We start from the raw sequence: 18,283 nt of genomic DNA, 5'->3' as shown, positions 1-18,283 counted from the left end.
AAAAGAAAAACACAGACAGAGAATGAAAGAAGGCTAAAGAACATAATCTGTAGCGCTGTACAAGGTAAATCCAATATATCATCAAACTCCTCTCACATTGCAAAACTTCCGGCAGACATGTACACACGCACAGCAACATGAATTTGTGATAGTGACAAATATTATATCCTGAATATCCTGACATACTTCTTTTACATTTCCTTTCAGTGTCCTAAAAATATGTTCAAATACACAGATACAAACATTATCTTTATGCTTTGTGTGTGTGTGTGTGTGTGTGTGTGTGTTGTCCCTGCTGTCGGCGCCTCACTTCCTGCTTTGGTTTCCATCAGCTGAAATTCACTGGCTTTAAGTCAAAGGAGGATGTGTCTGTGTGTGCACTCAAATTCACTTAAACACACACATACACACAAAGTTGATTAGGCACCGATGGCCTAAAATTATGTGAGTGATTCAGGGTTTTACCAGAGGAACTCGTTTTTTTAAGTCGACCTAATTAAATTACTGGTAGTGAAAGAGATCCGAAATTAAATGATCGCTTCCTCATGATACAAGAAATAAAAAGTGCAGAAAATGGGCCGAACAATCGAGCAGCTATAAGAAGGTTACAGAGACAACCCGGAAACTTATAAACCATTTGAAATTATGAATTCATGTCATCTCCAAATATGACAGTCCAACAACACTGCACACTACAGCCCTGAAAAAATTCCAGAGTACATTCAAGACCACTGTGACAAATAAAGAAAATCAACAAAATTGTAAATTATATTGTTTTACTAATTATATTAAATTATAAGGCTAACAAGGTTTGTGTGTACTGCAGTTGTGTTCGTGTGTTCATGTAATTGTATTTGGACCCTATAATGGAACTACATTGCTGGTGTGTCCTTGATATGTGTGCACTGTAATAATGTCTTTTTACTAACATTCAATCAGGTTTTAATTTTAATCGGTTTGATGATTTTAGCTGATAACCATTCCATTAATGAGTGTGCCAAATCTGTGTCCTAATCCTACATAGAAGAGTTTCATTTAGGAGAGTCCGATAATACAACCCAGTGGGACGAATTTACTCATAATACCCCGTTCAAAGTACACTCAGTCCAAATCCGCAATCTTCACTCCGGCTCGCCTTTGAGGTTTTAAGATTGAACTGTGAACTTTAAGCTTCAAGTCATCATCAGGGAGTTGGGAGGAAAGTTTGGTCTGTAGGGGTAGCTATTCAGTCCTACAACAAAATCGGGGACTAATCTTTAAATCTTTCAACTTTAGCAGCTGAAACTCTTAATGCTGCTGACCTCCATTAGTTTGCACCTTACTGTAGTGACATACAGGTGTACACCGGGGTGAATCAGCACCAAGCACCAACTACCAAGGCTTGAGGCCAGTGGCCACTAAATGCTGGCACCAATTGACTCCAATTCAAAAAGTGTCAACTTCTCTCTAAAGGTACTAAGTCAATAATTTTTTCAATGAGTCATTATGGTCTCTGTTGCTAAATTTGGGCCCTCTTATAAGTGTGCTGGTGGTCATTTTGGAAATTATTGCACTGTTAATAAGATTTGAAGACTTATAGTAGGCCTTGATGTCATTGACAGCTGTGCCTATGTAAGCTAGGGTTAGCCTCCGAGGTAGCGGGATGTGTTTCCGGAGCGTGAAAGGCATTCCTTATTTGGAAGGTCCTGGCTCCAAACAGAAAAGATGGCACTGACCATAAGCAGCGACTCTGGGCTTCAAACCGGTTCCAATGCAAACCAATGGGTGACATCACAAATCGCTATGTCCATCTTTATATACATTCTGTGATCAGTACACTGTGACGTCACTGTTGGGTGTGGTTACAGGTGCAACAGAACACACTTCTACCCATCAGTGATGCCTGTTGTGCTCAGAGGTACAACACACTTAAAACTTTCAGCAGAGAGGACAGTGAAACACTTTTCACCTGAAGTTACTCTTCAAAGCTGTATTAACTGATTTTTGGTCACCAGGGGGCAGAAAAATATCAAAACAAGCTGAAAGATGCAAAGTCATCACATAATACCAGTTTATAAAGTTAAGGCTAATGTGTTAGAAAATAATTTCCTTCCCACACATCCGGCAAACACTGAGCAACATCAGCATTCATTTGGAGTTGTGTTTCTGTCCACCTGAGTCCAATACTCACTCTCCTTATAGCTTTAGTTTGGTGTCCACCAACTTGTTTATGTTCAACTTTCCTCATCAGCTTGTCACCAATTTATCTGCCAGCTGTTTGGCGCTGGGTAGGTAGTGTGCAGTAGGTTTATCAGAGCTCTTTTGATTGATGAGACTTATAAGGCTGAACGTTGCAGTAAACATCTCTGTCTCTCAGAAATTATGTTTATGTCCTAATTTATTTTCCTAGTTACATTTTTATGGGAAACGTAATTGCAGCTTGACATATAACTGGAAACCCATACAAATAACACATACATTTGTTTACTACTTTGACAGATATATGGAGCTTGAGGCTGCACTTTACCCATTTGATCCAGGAAGCAATGCTTGTTTATAATTCAACATGTCTATCAAAACTACTCAGGATTATTTATTAAAGGTGTTTTATTAGATACTTTGCTTCCACTTTCTGAGAAGTCATCCTTTATAAAGGATTTATAAGAATCAATAAATGGCTTTATTAATGGTTAATGTCATTATTAGGAACTTTTAACCGGTTATGAAACATCTCATGATGCCTCTATATGACCTACATTAGCAAACGAGATCATCAGCAAGAAGATTGGCTATTTCTATGTAGTTATTCTATATGCCTTCCACCAAGTCAGACTCCCAGCAAAATCAGACAAAACAATTTACAGCATGCAGACCAGAAGAGCCTATGTTTACATTACATGTAGCGTTGTAGCAAGTATAAAGACATTACTAGGACTCGGGAGGACATTTCTCTTCATTTGATAATGTTAAAAGTAAAGTTAGACTTGTTGTCGGCTTCCTGACTCATTTTTAAAAAGACGAGAGAAACAAAAACAAAAAGACAAGAGAGCATGAGCTGAGTGCATGAGAGAGAGAGCAGCAGTGGTCAAGCAAGCTTAAGAGTGAATGAAGAGAGGGAGCAGCAGTAGCGAGAACAATGCAGTAATTTTCTGATTGTTTCACGGCGGTTATGTTCTACAGCACAAATACACACACACACACCTCTGCACAACCCTGCCGGAAGGTGCTACATGGCTTGATTTAATGTGAATGTAGCCTTATCTGTAACCTAGGTGTATGAACGGTACTAAAACAAAGTTTACTTTGCTTCACCATCATCATATTACAATTTTTAATCTTACATAGCCACAAATAGATTCATTACCTCATCGCTATGCATCCTGCAAACAGCTGTGTTTAAAAAAGAAAAATTGTATTACAAATAAGTAGCGTCTTTCTTTCACTCGCTTCCAAAACAAATGTCCGCACTACCCAAGATCTTTACGACACAAGGTGGTGGTGCTCATGGGAAATGAAATCTTCATTCTGGGAAAACAGTACCTCTTTTGTCCACGGGGGCCACTAAAATCAACACAAAATGAAAGTTCCTTGTAGTAACTTTAATAAATGATTTACTAGTGCTTTATAAATAATTTGTAAGCCATTAATAAGAATAAATTTTCCTCCTACAGCATCAAACTTTCTTGTCTTTTTAGTAGTTCCCTCCAGGAGAGTCCCAGAGACTCGAAGAATCTATGACAAGAAGCATTGAAGCTGTTTCTTCTGGCTCATGGTGGATAAACAACAAAGATCCTTTTGTTGTCTATTCTGTTTGGGCGTGGATTTTCTCCAGATTATATGCTCTGGATTTTATTTTATTCTATTTTGTTTTGTTGTGTGTTGTTCCGCATGGTGTTAGTCACTCTCTTTGTCTGTCTGCCTACATATTTCTTTCTTTCCAGGCATTCAGTCTCTTGACATTAATGTAAGGTGTACAAGTCAACATACAGTTTGTACACATAGCCCATACACCAATACTTTCTCATACAAAACACACAGAAGCAGATACACACACACGGAAAAGAGGAGCGAGATGACTCATGAGATGCAACCATGAGTGCCGGATGACAAATCTCATTTCACAAGATCTCAACATTTGTGTAGCCGCCTACTCGAGCATTTGAAATACTTGTCTGCTTAAAAAAAATACAAGAAACATGCAAACACACTTTCTGTTGCTGTCTCTCACATACACAGGCAAGTAGGCATGCTTGCACAAAAATGATTTATCTTCACAATGATTGGAGCCAGATCAGTTCTAACAGATCTGTTTCCCTCTTAAATAAATCTTCATTTGGTCACAAAGTTCTTAGTTTTATTGTCCCATGGGAACAAACGCCAGCACAGTTTCAACCAGAATCATGTTTGTCTGAGTTATAGAAGTAAATAAATGAACCATTATACAATGCAATTGCAATGGCTGATCTTTCCATGTTCTGAAAACAGTAAAATGTTTTTTTAATCTAATAAAAGATAATAAGCGTTGATTTTTAAAAAAAAAAAAATACAATTATTATTATTAGAAGTAGTCTTTGAATTCTGTCCCTGGCTCAAATGCATTTTAACTCATGTCCTTTCTCTACTTTTACCCTGGTGCAATTTGCTATCTTTATATCATCAGCATATTTCAGATAATTTTAGGCGAACTATGGGAAACAATCATGATTAAGAGCTTTGTTTAACTTCAGTTTTCTTTCTCTTTGTAGAGGCAATGAAGTGATTAGATAAGCTGATTTCTCTAACCTGCTGTAGAGTATAAATGTGAAACTTACAGTGCTGTACCTGACACTAATAAAGAGTTGAGACCCAAAACATCTGTGTATGTACTATTCTATTCCGCTGCTAGGGATGTTATGTTATGCTATGTTATGAGTCCAACCTCTATATTCTTCTAATGTGTTGATTGTAGAAATGAAAGGGACTATGTGACTAGTAAGTGTATTTGTCCTTTCCAACAGCATCACCCAGTGGAGGAAGAGGTTTATAGCAGGATCCATCTTATGTGAAATGACAGCAGTGAACCATCTTTATAAGACAACTTTGTTCAGAGCAACTCAGTGTGTATATCTTATAAAATAATTTCCTCATACATGACTGTATCAAATGAATACTGTTGTCTCTCAGCACAGGTAGTCAACTGTCCCCATGCTCCCTGCTGAGGGAACCAGCCCTCACATGATTGGTTCAGAGGTGGGCTGGTACTGAGAAGATGCACCTGATTGGTCCCTCACTTTGAATCATGTTAACTTCAGAGGCAGAAAGTAGTATGATTGAAATGGTACACACACACGTGCATGCTGCCACATCTTATGCCGTGCAACATGTTCACCTGTCAGGTCCATTTGTACTCAAATATACAACACTTTTAATAAGTTAACTACAAGTTTGGTAGACATGCATTTTTTTTACTGTGGCATGACTACCTTGCATATGATCAATATTATTAACTATCAATCTAAACCTGTACTTTGACACAGTACATGAAAAAACGTAAAAACTACTTAAGAATCCATTGCAAGGATTCTGTCACATGGGTTAAAATATAAACATTTCACACAATGACATAAATTGATTCTTTTGTATCTGAAGCCTCCTCTATCTCTTTATCAGATTGTGGGCCTTTTCTTAATATAAAATACTGGACACATTTTTAACACATTTCATGTAGTAAAAATATAATTTCAGTGGGGAGAATGTAGAACTTGTACATGTCCTTCACACATGCATGCAAATAAAACAAACATTACTATAACAAGGACATGTGATGAAGAAGAAAAAAAGATAAGAAAGTGAGAAAAGACAGAAAAAAGAACAACAAAACTCATTGAATCACAATCCTATGGCACGTAGCTCCCCTTATCCAGAAGAAAGCAATTAATCAAACCGTTCTGCCAGTCGTCTGCAGAGCCTTGATATGCTCACTTCAGTGAACACGAACTCGATAGGCACAGTGTTATGTTGTGCTTCTCATGCTGGCTGCAGGCGCCTGGCTATATGCAAAATGTCTTTTGAGAAAGGTTGTTGTTTTCCTCTGATTTGTTGTTGAGTTTAAATGACTTTTAACAGGTCTGGCTCTTCATTAAAGGGTGACTGATCATAAGGCTCTGGTCTCTGCTCAGATCTTTGGGGGGTTTTTGTGCATGTTTGTGACAAATTTTGCAGCTCGGGAATCAAAGTAAGTTCTGCCTGGTAGATGGATGTGTATGAAAATGAAATTGTGAAGAAAATAAAAAGGTTGAATTCCTGCACTGAGTTTAATAGAGGTACAACATTTAAATCATGGACCTTTGTCATTCATCAAATTCATAATATGAAAAACAACTTTTAGAGCCACAGGCTGCAACAACTAATCTCAAACACCCGAGACAATTACCACATTCTTGAAAATAGATAAACAATATATGTCATAATCCATAAAGTACAAATGAAAACAGAACATTTTAAATAAAAGATAAGCTTGGAAATGGAAGATAGAGAATTTCTATTAACAAGATAAGTTCAAATAGGGGAAAGGGGAGACAAATAAGTCAATAACTAGTTCAAGTCCTATATCCAAACTGCAAATATCTTCATAACCTTAAAGAAAAACATCTGGTTGTCCTTCTGATTTGTATAGTCTAGCCTGTGGCTCCAGCATAAAGATGGTATTGTTTCATATTGTGAATTTGATGCCTGACTGGCTGAAACTTTGTATCTCCAGTAAACCCAGCTTGGAAACCAAACAGCTCAAGCCGCTGCCTGAAGGGTAAGAGAGATATATTCAAAAAATATTAGGAAATATGATCTGCAGGAAAGTGAAATATGTCTGTAGAGACATGAGATAAAACATACATCTTCAGTGGTCATCAGCAGGTAAATAAAATCATTGTTTATCACTGACCTCAATTGCTTTATACAATATTGAATTTAAACACATTTGTCAGGAATAGGAATGTAGAGAACAACATGAAAATAATAATTTTACTTTATTATTAATCATAATTTGGATAACATTTTTTAAATAGATTATTAACCCCGCTGATGCTTCATCTAGCAGCCTCCTGAATGAAAAGTTGGCAGACTAAATCATTTAGCCAATAAAAGATGACAGGCAGGTGCACATAATATTTGTATGAAATGTCCAGCAAAGGCTGTTCAGTACATGCTGATAATTCTATATTTTCTAAACAGAATCAGAGTTGTTCAGGATCCAGAAACAGCAGCATCCAGATGAGTGTTTGATATGAAGAGGATGTAGAGGGTTTTTTCCCCTGGGGTGGTCACTTACTGATAACTGAATTGGTGTCTGAGATATGGCAGAGCTGCAGGACTGCTATTAAAAGTGTCAAGACACACAAAAAAATATATGTTTCATTTGATGGCATGTAGTGGACAAAAACAAGCCACCAATCTGTACAATAATGCACAATATGTACGATCTATTTTCACTATAGAGGAGGGAAAGCAGTGTGCAAAGTGCATCTGATGTAAAATCAGCACCCAAACGCATCTTCAATTAGATAAAGTAAGTGTTATTTTCAGTTGTATTTTCCATTAACTCATTATGTTACAAATGTCTCTTCATCAAGCTGAAGTTAGATATGTTGATATTAGATGATATCATGATGATGATTGTGATAATGATCATAACTATGACTATGATGATATATGATGATATTACATATGAACTGATCCAAAAATCATTTGCATTATTGCACATTCAAACATTCAGTTTTATCTTTTTCTTGTTTCTGGAAAAACATATATTGTTTGGTGGTAGAGATGACATGAAGATATGAGCAGATAGACTGAAAATTTGCATTTCTCTGGTGATGAAATTAAAGTTACACGGTCTTAAGCATGAACACAATGAAAAGACACCGCCTTTAATTATTCAGTATAAAGAAAAATTATGTTTGCATGGACTAGTTCACATTTACCTCCAGGTGGTGACAAAACACTAGTGATTCAATCAAGGATTCATGAAAAATACATGGATTTGGTATTTTCAATATATTAATATTCATGTAAAACAGTGATTCTGAAGTATCTACATTAACCTTGAACCAACAACACTTAACTGGACTTTGTCTAATCTTCATTGATAAAGTTTGTGGGGAAAAACTCATGTTTGTGGATCTGAACACCCTCATCAAATCACATGTAATGTTGTAGGGTATATGAATTCTGAACGTTCCACATCCTTTTGAGTCAAAGTTTCATAAATATACTATATAAACACAGTATTTGCATAACTGATCAGACCAGTACTCATATTAAATTGAGTCTTTATAATATCTGTGATAATCACAAAATAACTAAAGATAAAAACCACTGGTTAATTTCTGAACAAATGTTAATACATTTTACAATCATTTGCTTGATGTAATTAGTATTTTCACATTCGGGCACATTTATATATATTTGAAAAGATCACAGCTGTGGAAAGTAAGCACATTTACTCAAGTACTGTGCTTAAGTATAAGTTTGAGGTACTTGTTCTTTACTGGAGTACTTTTATTGTACATTTTACTTCTACTCCACTTCATTTTAGAGTCAAATGTTGTACTTTTTACCCCACTACATTTATTTGACAACAGCTTTAACTAGTTCTTAAAAAATATGATGCATTGTGTCATAACAAAAATGAAAAAAGACAACAAATGGCAATAAATACAAGTTATTTATTGCAAAAAAGAAAAAATAAACTGCAAGGTAACTTCGGACGTGAGGTGTATTAGTCATTGACATCAGTAGTGTTCATGTGGATGTGTGTGGATAGTGCAGGGCAATGTTTTCCAATCCTGGTCCCAGGGCCCCCCTGCCCTGCATGTTTTAGATGTTTCCCACTTCCAACACACTTGATTCAAATAATCAGCTCATCATGAAGCTCTGCAGAAGCCCGATAACGACCCATTCATTTGAATTAGGTGTGTTGAAGCAGGGAAACATTTAAAACATGCAGGGCAGGGGTAGGTGCCCCAGGACTAGGATTGAAAAACACTGGTGTAGGGCAATGTGTGGAATAAAAACAAAACAAAACAAAACAAAACAAAGCAAAACAAAGCAAAGCAAAGCAAAGCAAAGCAAAGCAAGAGGGTGCAGGCGCTGATAGGGAAGAGAGCGATCCACGCTTGAAGCTGTAGAGGACTGGACCTAGGTGCTCCAGATCTGGCTGGATACTGCAATCAGCTCCTCTGACACCTCAAAGACAACATGGGTGGATACAGTTACTGACACAGCAGCAGACAGCAGGAAACAGGGTCTGTCACAATTGTTATAGATTGAAGTACCCAACAGTATATAAGATACATAAATAACTTCCAGTTATATCAAATAACACTCCACGGGAGCCATTCTGCCGCCTAATGAGTACTTTTACTTTTGAAGTACACTTTGCTGCGACTACTTTTGTATTTTTACTTAAGTATAACTATGAATGACGAACTTTTACTTGTAAAGGAGAATCTTGTTTGTTTATAGTTAAGTAAAATATTTAAACCACTGACTGACTGTTTAAGTTAAATATTGATTGAAAACGGCCTTCCCGGATGTTTGGCTTTCTCTGCAGTTTTGATGCAGTTGCAGAAATATGACCACTAGGTGTCGCCCCGAGACCATTGATGGGGCTCAGTGTGCACAGTGGGCACCAGGTGGCTGGGATTAACAGGCTCTGGAGCCGTCAGTGGCGCTGTGTAGCTAAGCTTGCTATACTGTATGCGCACTCCTAGCCTGTACAGGCCCATACAGACACTGATCAACAGCTGAGTGCAGCCACGAGGCACTGCAACTGTTTCAGCATAGTTTCCCCTTCCTGCCTTTCACCATTATGATCCACTGCAGTATGAAAAAAGGACAATCTGTTGGCCAATCCAGTGGATGTGAGGGTAAACATGCCTCCCTCAGTCTGCTGCAACTGTAAACAGGCCATATAGCATATTGCACACAGATAAATAATGATCAGCAGTGACAGCAGCTTGCAGCTGTCACATGTTTGGTAATTGTTTGCCTCAAGTTAGCTTTCCATGGAGCTTTTCAGAGACAATAACAGACGTAGACGACACATCCATGATATGTCCCAAGGTTGAGGGTTTAGGAAATGTCATCGTTGCTATCATCATCCACTGGTTTCATATGTAATAGAAGAAAACAAGCATCATCAGTAGGTGTGTGTGTGATCAGGGATAGCAGGGGGCTACGTCACCTTCAGGGACTGGCTGGGTTTTATCATAGCAGTGCAGAGGTCAGCTGCTGGCTGCCCCGTGTGTGTGTGTGTGCGCGCCTGTCCTCTAGCCTACTTCACACCAAGGCTCATTCAGTAGGCCAAGGCCTGACATTAGTGCAGAGATTTGCAACACAAGAGAAGAAGACACACATCCTTGTAATTTACACCGCAGATCAGAGACACGTTTGTGCTGCTCAGCTCATTTCTATGAATACTTGTGTATGCCCAGGCTGACAGTTGGTAACCCCCCTGTCTACATAGGCTCTCTCCCATAGGGGTAAACTGTGTTGTCAAGACCACAATGTACAGAATGTGTGTGTGAGTGTGCCTTTTAAGGTTTGGACTGCGGTGGTTTATACACCAGCCATATTCTTATGTCACTGGGTTTTTCAAAGCACATAATCCTTCTTATATAAATGTGTGTGTTTTTTTTTTTTTTTTTTTATACCCTGGATGAGACCTAGGGAGTACGTGAGAGATGAAGCAGCTGTATCTAAATAAAACAGGAAGAGTCAGTGATGCATGTTGGCATGCAGAGCAGACAGTAATGCTACAACTTTTAGCGTACCTCCACCGGGGCAAAGAGCTTCTATGCACAGCTTGTTTGCATACAACCACAGTAAAAAGGACAGGACTCATACAGTAGTGGTGATGAGTCATTCTTCATAGGAACAGCTTATCGAGGCATGGTCGTTAGATGCTTTCCTGCTCTATTTAATCGTCTCCGGGCACTGACATGTCAACTCAAATTTACTGAGTAGGAAGCGATGCAAGTTAACACACAAATCTCACCTCCTGAGATCAAAATGAATGACTCTTAGGTCTTGGAACATTTACTGAGAAGGATAGTCTCAGTGATGACTATTTGTTTCAGAAGCAGTGGTACACTGTTGCATCATACTTTGATCATTTATTATGTTTTAATTGTTTTAAATTTAATTGTATTTCATTGATTGTGGCTGCAGTGATGACAGCTTTACAGAGCATTATATTCTGGTGAATACTTCTTTCCTTGTACTCTTCTGGACCAGCCATATTGTAGTTTTTACTTGTTTATTGTGTATTAATATTCACTTAAACTAGTCTGCTTCTACCAAAACATGTGGGCCCCATTTCATCTTGGGAGAAGGAACCTTGAAGGACAATGAGCAATACCTTCAATATTTTCACTTGGACACAAAAACAAAACAAATCAAATTTATTAAAAAAAAAAATGTTTATTGACATCAGAAGCAATTTAAATTTCAACAATAAACAAGGCGTTTTTTTCTTATTTTTGCTATTACAGTGGTACATAAAGATCAGTAAAACAACTGTGATACGTCAATTTTTGATAACATGTCATTTAAAATAAAAACACACAGAAAACAAAAAAGGAAAAAAAAAGAAGGAACACTCAGATCTAACTCAGAATGTTTTTTTATGTGCTGTGCACCTCTAGCTAGGGTAAATACTGTAAGCCCACCCCTTGACACTGTACCAGGCAGGATAGTGGTCTAGGAACTAACACTGGAAAAAATAAGACTGGCAGAAAGACACAGACACGATACTTGTGTAGTGTTAACTATACAAAAAGGAGAAAAAAACTGTACAGCATAAAAACAACTGATATACACAGCCTTTTTTGTTGTTTTTTTTTTACCCCTTGGATACTAATGTATTTCCTTTCAGTAAGTGAAGTGTGTACAAGGGGGTTAAATGCTTTATAAACAAGAAAATGACCACTATATATGTCAACCGCCATCTACTCATCATCATCCTCATCATCATCGTCCTCCTCCTCCTCGTCATCCTCGTCATCATCATCATCGTCATCATCCTTCTTCTCCACCGCCTTGGCAGGGGCTTTTCCTGGTGCTCCGCCGCCTGTTTTGCCCTTAGCGCGATATGCTGCAATGTCCTGTGATGAAGGAATGAAGGGTTTTTTTTTTTAAAAACTGTTGAGACCCCAACACTGTTCGTAATATTTGTATTTAAAGCTTGACAAGGATGAAGAGCACAACATAAGTATCCCCTGGCATCATCAATACAACTGATCACCGTTTCTTTACCTTCTCATACTTCTCCTTCAGCTTAGCGGCCTTTTTCTCATAGGGCTGCTTGTCCTCTGCAGCGGTGCCATTCCACATCTCGCCCAGCCGCTTGGCAACATCTCCAATGGACAGACCAGGGCTCTCCCCTTTGACCTTAGGGCGGAACTCTGAGCAGAAGATGAAGAAGGCAGATCTGGACAGAAAGCGGGAAAAAGAATGAGCTTGTCGTTTATCCAACATGACATGTTCGACATTGTGTCAACATGAGTCAGCCGCCTATGATTCAGATTTGTTTTGTTCTGCTACACTGTATTTCAATTGCAAAAGGTTATGAAATCATTAAGTGTAGACTTGTAATACTTACGGGGGTCTCTTGGGGGCATTGGGGTCCTTGAACTTCTTCTTCTTTCCTCCCCTGACTGGAACGTAGCTCATCATCTCCCTCTCATAACGCGCCTTGTCCTGTCTAGCCAGGTCCTCAAATTTGCCCTTCTCCTTAGCAGACATTGTCTGAAAACAGAGAGACAACTAGCTATTGGTACCAGCTGTGGCAACACCCAGGTTGTTTTCTTACTCATTTTACAACGTGAACATCTGTATTTAAGTACTATACATATAAAATCATCCAACACAATCATGCGTCTGAATTATCCTGATATACATCAGTTAAGAGTTGCATCAAGACTACAAGTTTATGACATCATCATACATACCTTCCATCGCTCGGAGCACTTCTTGGAGAACTCCGCAAAGTTAACCGAAGCATCAGGGTGTTTCTTCTTGTGCTCCTCCCGACAGGTCTGGACAAAATAGGCATAGGAGGACATCTTGCCCCTCGGCTTGGTTGGATCTTTCCCCATCCTGGCGGCAATTTCTAAAACAAATGTTTCAAATATAGATTAAATGTGCAATTATGTAATTGTATATTAATGTTTCTTTTGAGAAGTGGAATGGGTGGATATTTGGTTGGGGCACTCTGCTAAAAGCTGTTTTCTAAAAAAAATAAAAATTGTTAATTAATTATATTTTCAACTCAAATGTAAAATTATATTATGTTAATTGCATGTAAATGTTAGATGTGTTTGCTATTACTGCTCTTACCCACCTTCCAGGCTCATAGAATGAGCACTGGTATTGATGGCACTATTTAATTGACCCGCCCACTAAGTTAGGACCCGTTATTGCAGTCTGCTAAAACAAAACCGTCCAGCACAGACGGAGCTGATGCGATGAAAATGGCTTTATTTATTGATGCAATCTGTACTGTGGCCTTTATATAAAACTCCGTGGTTAACTCCCATTATGGTGGCTTAAAACTGACTAAACATGAATTCAAGAAGGAAATCTCGTCAAAATCCATAAATATACATATGTGTACAAAATATTTTTTTTCTTTCAGTAATAGTTCGCGGTCCGTATCACTTTCTCATCTAACTGCAAAAGTTCCCTAAGTTCAAGTACATAACATAAACCACAGACCACTGTGGGACTTAAACAGTGGACTTTTTTTTAAATGACTTGTCTTTGCAAAAAAAAAAAAAAAAAAAAAAAAAAAAAAATCCTAAAATCTCAACTGCATTAAAAAAGGCCCTCGGAAACCACCCATTTCATTCATGTTCATGTTTTCATCAAACAAATAACTTTGACACAAAAAAGACACAAATCACACATAAAAACGTATTTATTGAAAATATAACACTTAAACTGTTATTCGATGCGATTTAACACTCATCCTATATCAAGTCTTCCATGTCTGTGATCCTGTAAATAATTCGGCATGATTTGCTAAACCCATCAAAACTCGTATTTTTCCCCTTTACATTTCCCCATTAAATGCTATTGTAACTCCCAACTAAGCTGCGTCGACCGAAGTAGTAATGGCGCATAGGCTCTCGTTGAGGAAAAGGAGGTCAGCAACGACGGCAATATTTCTTCTTCCATTTTGTGAGAATGCCTTCTTCATGAAAGAAAGTCCCCCTCAAATGTCTCCTCCCGCCTCCCAGTTCGCTTTGCAACACGACAAATATGTCTAGAAAGCCGGTGATCTGTACAAAATATTTCCCCGATTGATTCCTATTGCACTAGCCGCCTTGTATAGTAATACATTGGGTCTGTACTGAGTCTATGAGCGGGCTGTGCTACTGCCTTGGTTTCTATGAGCTCCTAATGGCCGCTCGTCTTCATCCACTAACATGGAGAATATGGCTCCTTCTCTTTGTGTCAACGCACAGCCATTGCACTGCATGCAATAGAGGGCAGAGCGACCGCGGCGACCACTCCGTTTCAACCCCGGATTTAAACGTCTTCCGAGCATCGGAAAAATCTCACAAGGGCGTCGTTAGAACCACGAAGGATTGAACTTTCTTTTGCCGTCGTTACATCTTATAGTTACGGGATTGTTTTTCGAGAAAACACGGTTAGAAAAAGTTGAACCGAACTGCGCCTCTTGTCACTGGCTTCCCATTTGCCTCGCTGCCTTGTTTCCTATGCGAATACAGTCAGCCATTACAGTAAAGCGCAGATCGTGAGGTAATTTTTTCATCGTCTTGCAGGGCGAATTGTGGCAAACAAACATATGTCTATGTGTATTTTCAGACGGTCTTTCTTTTTCTCATGTTTTCATGAATTTTAAATGCCCCTTTCCACAGCCGCTCGCTGCCCACAGTCTTCACATGACAGGCGTTCAGCTTCGCAATGCACTGCAATGGCTAGCTTAACGGCGAGTCTTCTACCATTGTCGCTAACCGTGTTGTCCGCGAGACATTCCTGAATTTTTACGCGATAACCGACGAGTGATTAGACTCCATTTTGTGAACAACGACACGACAGTAATATACAAAATTATTCGTATTTAACAAAATCAACGGTTATCGTCGAATTTAGTCAAAGCTAATATTAATTTCTCCCCTTTTTTAAATGGAGCGTCTGGGTCCACACTCCCAGGCAGAGTAACGCTACCTGCTTAACGCCGGCTGTTTTTTTTCTTTTGTTGTTGTTGTTTTAACGGTTCCCCCCGCAATAAAAAATCTTCATAAACTGCTAAAGGTTTCACATTAGGTTGTGGCAGACACATAAGTAAGATATTTGTGAATGTTATCGTCATTTTCATCATTTAGAGACACTTCGGATTTTCGTATGTGTGTGTGTGTGTGTGTGTGTGTGTGTGGTACTTACCAAGGGACTATCGCTGGATCTCAATGCTCTCTGCAATGGCTGTGTGTGAGGCAGCACAGGCGATACGCAGTGTCTTCACTCCTCAGCTCTCTAACATTACTCTCGGCGGGGCTCGCACGCCATTGGCCAGCGCCCGGTCTGGCGCTTCTCTGATTGGGCGGCGGGTTTTCATTGTCCTAATAGAAGACGAGGTCCCATTGGCTGTCTTTTGCGAAACGTCACTGAAGTTTTCCGAGGCGCGTGGATACGAAAACATTTCTGTCTGAGCATGCTGGAGCTGGTAGTAGTGTAGTGTGTTTGCCATAGTATTGAATTCACTACGTTGAAGCGCAGTGTACAGTAGGCAAGTTAAATGAATGAGACATCGTGCAGCGCTTGTAGTCAGTGAACGAGGCAGCTGTGAAATGTTGTGCGATTGTGTTGGACGGGCTGCTCCTCACTCCATGAGCCTGCTCTATTGTACATTCGCCTCCAATACACGTGAGCTTATTTGCAATTTATGACTTTGAAAATGCGTGTGGAGAAGATCGCTTTCTCCACGCGTAAAAGACACAAGAAGCGCTCTGCTCGTCCAGTACGGGGTTGTTACGCGCTGGATATGAAATTTTAAATGATTTGGCTCAGAGTTAGGATGATAACACAATAGCAATTTAGTTAAGGGTCTGCCATTTAATCGCTGTGTATACCGTGATTTTCATTTTCAGCTTATTATTGGGAAAAAGTCACTTCACTGACTTTGCCACACAGTGTTTTCTTATTCTATCTGACAAGTATTCCTAATAATCATTTTAAGCAGGCACTCATTTTGTGTTATAGCTATGTTTACTTATGTCCCTGCAGCCCCTTATTAAGACATGAATGTAGCACCAGATATCAAATCATGATAAATACATTTAAGGCCACGAGGTTGCTTTTATATTTCTCTATCTTTTTTTTCTTGACTTTTGTTTTTACATGCTTCATATACAGTAGCTGACTGAAAGATGAGAGTGCTCATCCTCAATTAAATCACAGACTTAAGGAGATCAAAGAGCTACTGTTCAGCTTAAACCAAAGTAAGGGGATAAAGCAATTTATAGTTAAGGGAGGAATTTGGCAATAATCTAAGTCTACAAGATTTTTATTTATTTATTTATTTATTTATTTATTTACAAAGTGAGATGTGCAGGCCTGTTGTTTTGCAATTATGTATTCAAATTTAATTGCTAATTGCACGTCCCATAGATGAAACAGGTTCGTAGTATAGCATTAAGGCACTTTTCACACATTGTTCTGTGCAATTAAATGGTTAAAGCCCTAAATTATAATATGCTTAAATAGGAAAAAAGATAACAGTGAGGAATGCATTCATTTTAATGCAACCCACTATAGCCAGCCATATTATATTCGGGACTTTTTTGTGAGTTGCAAGTTGTGTTTGTCCAGATTAATAAATAATGTTATACTGAAACTAATGTTATCCACCAACTTTACAATATTGATTGATATAATACAGATTGCCTTAGAGAATATAATATATATATTACTGGATTCAGTTCCTCTCATTTGCATATCTGATACAAAGTCATCAGCACTCTAAAACCACATTTTGTTGTGTTGTTGTCATACAGTCGAACAATTAGTTTCATTAGCCCTATGTAGAGATTTCAAGAGGTCATATGATTGTATTTGTTTGTCTGATCAACAACAGATGTTGAAAACTAAGGTTACATTGATGTGAATCTTGCTGTGCACGTTCATGCTATCCATATAACCCTAATGAGTTGGATAACCCTGTGACCTTGCTGTAGCGCCACCATCAGACAGATGGTTTTCTACAATGCGTTCTCTCCCATGAACTGTGCTATTATGGTATCCTCTGACTTGTAACTCACACAGAAACAAAATCTGCTGTGCATCATGTATTATTATAGTATAATATAGCATAACTAAGGGTTATAGCATAGAGAAGAATTGTGCAAACAGCATCTGGGCTTTTCAGATTTACATTTCCAGGATGTAGAAACTGAATAATTTTTTGACCTCGTGACCCAAGCTCTAGCGCCACCATTGGGTCAAACTTATATATTTATATATATCTCCATATATATAAACTGTGCATAGATGTAAAATGGGTATCCAGTGAATAGGCCACTAATATGATGAGACTATGATTTCAGACTATGAAAAGGGCCTTTCTCAAAATTAATAGCTTACTTTGCTCAAAGTGGATGATGTTATTATCTGATTATAAATTCTTGTTTGTGGTAGTGGGGGGTGGGGTGCTAAAATAAAGAAAATGTCCATGGTTCACTATGATTTGCAAAATGCAGTCATATGCCCACTGAAGATAATCTTGTAGTCACATGTGCCTAATAAATGTATAATTATTTCTTTGTACATTTCATGAAGAAACATCTAATAAATATGCTTCTGCTTAGCAGCTAATATAGAAACAAAGAAAAATGGCTGACACAGAGTTTATTCTTATCCTTGAATTAAGAATGGGAAGGGTGAACTGATTCCAAATGCCAATCACAACCCAGACTCAAGCCACATGTCTGCCTGTGATGCTGCCTGTTTGTGTGTCTCATTTTGCATCAGGAGATGCCACGGCAGAAAGCTATAGCCTGCTCATGAGGCGAGGAGGCCGCCGGTTTATGCATTCTAATGAGCGCTCCCTGGGAAAAATATGCAAATTCATTTTGTCATCAAGAGGAAAAATAGAGGACAGGAGAGCAGCACATACAGGAGGGGCTTAAGGGAGGAGGGCACATGCAGGAGGCGGGATTGGGTGGTGTAAAAAAGGGAGACGTGCGTGTGCTGTGTGTTGTGTGTGTGTGTGTGTGTGAGTTGGTTGGGGGTTACAAGAGCA

The 18,283-nt window shown here is 38.6% G+C and overlaps 1 protein-coding gene across 1 annotated transcript; it reads right to left on the bottom strand.

Moving 5' to 3' along the window:
- Nucleotides 1-11,426: 11,426 nt before the first annotated feature.
- On the bottom strand, nucleotides 11,427-15,547 carry hmgb1a (high mobility group box 1a). The gene is made up of 5 exons (XM_044371088.1): nucleotides 15,430-15,547; nucleotides 12,969-13,129; nucleotides 12,620-12,765; nucleotides 12,274-12,448; nucleotides 11,427-12,122 (listed from the first exon to the last, which is right to left on the bottom strand). Exons 2-5 carry the CDS (start codon nucleotides 13,113-13,115, stop codon nucleotides 11,967-11,969), a joined length of 624 nt encoding a protein of 207 aa, XP_044227023.1. The 5' UTR covers nucleotides 13,116-13,129; nucleotides 15,430-15,547; the 3' UTR covers nucleotides 11,427-11,966.
- Nucleotides 15,548-18,283: the final 2,736 nt, after the last annotated feature.

Source organism: Thunnus albacares, chromosome 13, assembly GCF_914725855.1.
Source record: "Thunnus albacares chromosome 13, fThuAlb1.1, whole genome shotgun sequence".
Taxonomy (NCBI): Eukaryota; Metazoa; Chordata; class Actinopteri; order Scombriformes; family Scombridae; genus Thunnus; species Thunnus albacares.
The sequence above is the reverse complement of the archived record's forward strand: the minus strand, read 5'-3'. Positions and strand labels throughout refer to the sequence as shown.

Bases quoted from the DNA above. Each gene is read 5' to 3' on its own strand.
- hmgb1a (XM_044371088.1), bottom strand. From the start codon at position 13,115: ATGGGGAAAGATCCAACCAAGCCGAGGGGCAAGATGTCCTCCTATGCC. The intron at 12,766-12,968 runs GTATGTATGATG...CTCTGTTTTCAG, and splicing joins AGTGCTCCGAGCGATGGAAG to ACAATGTCTGCTAAGGAGAA. The intron at 12,449-12,619 runs GTAAGTATTACA...CTTTCTGTCCAG, and splicing joins AATGCCCCCAAGAGACCCCC to ATCTGCCTTCTTCATCTTCT.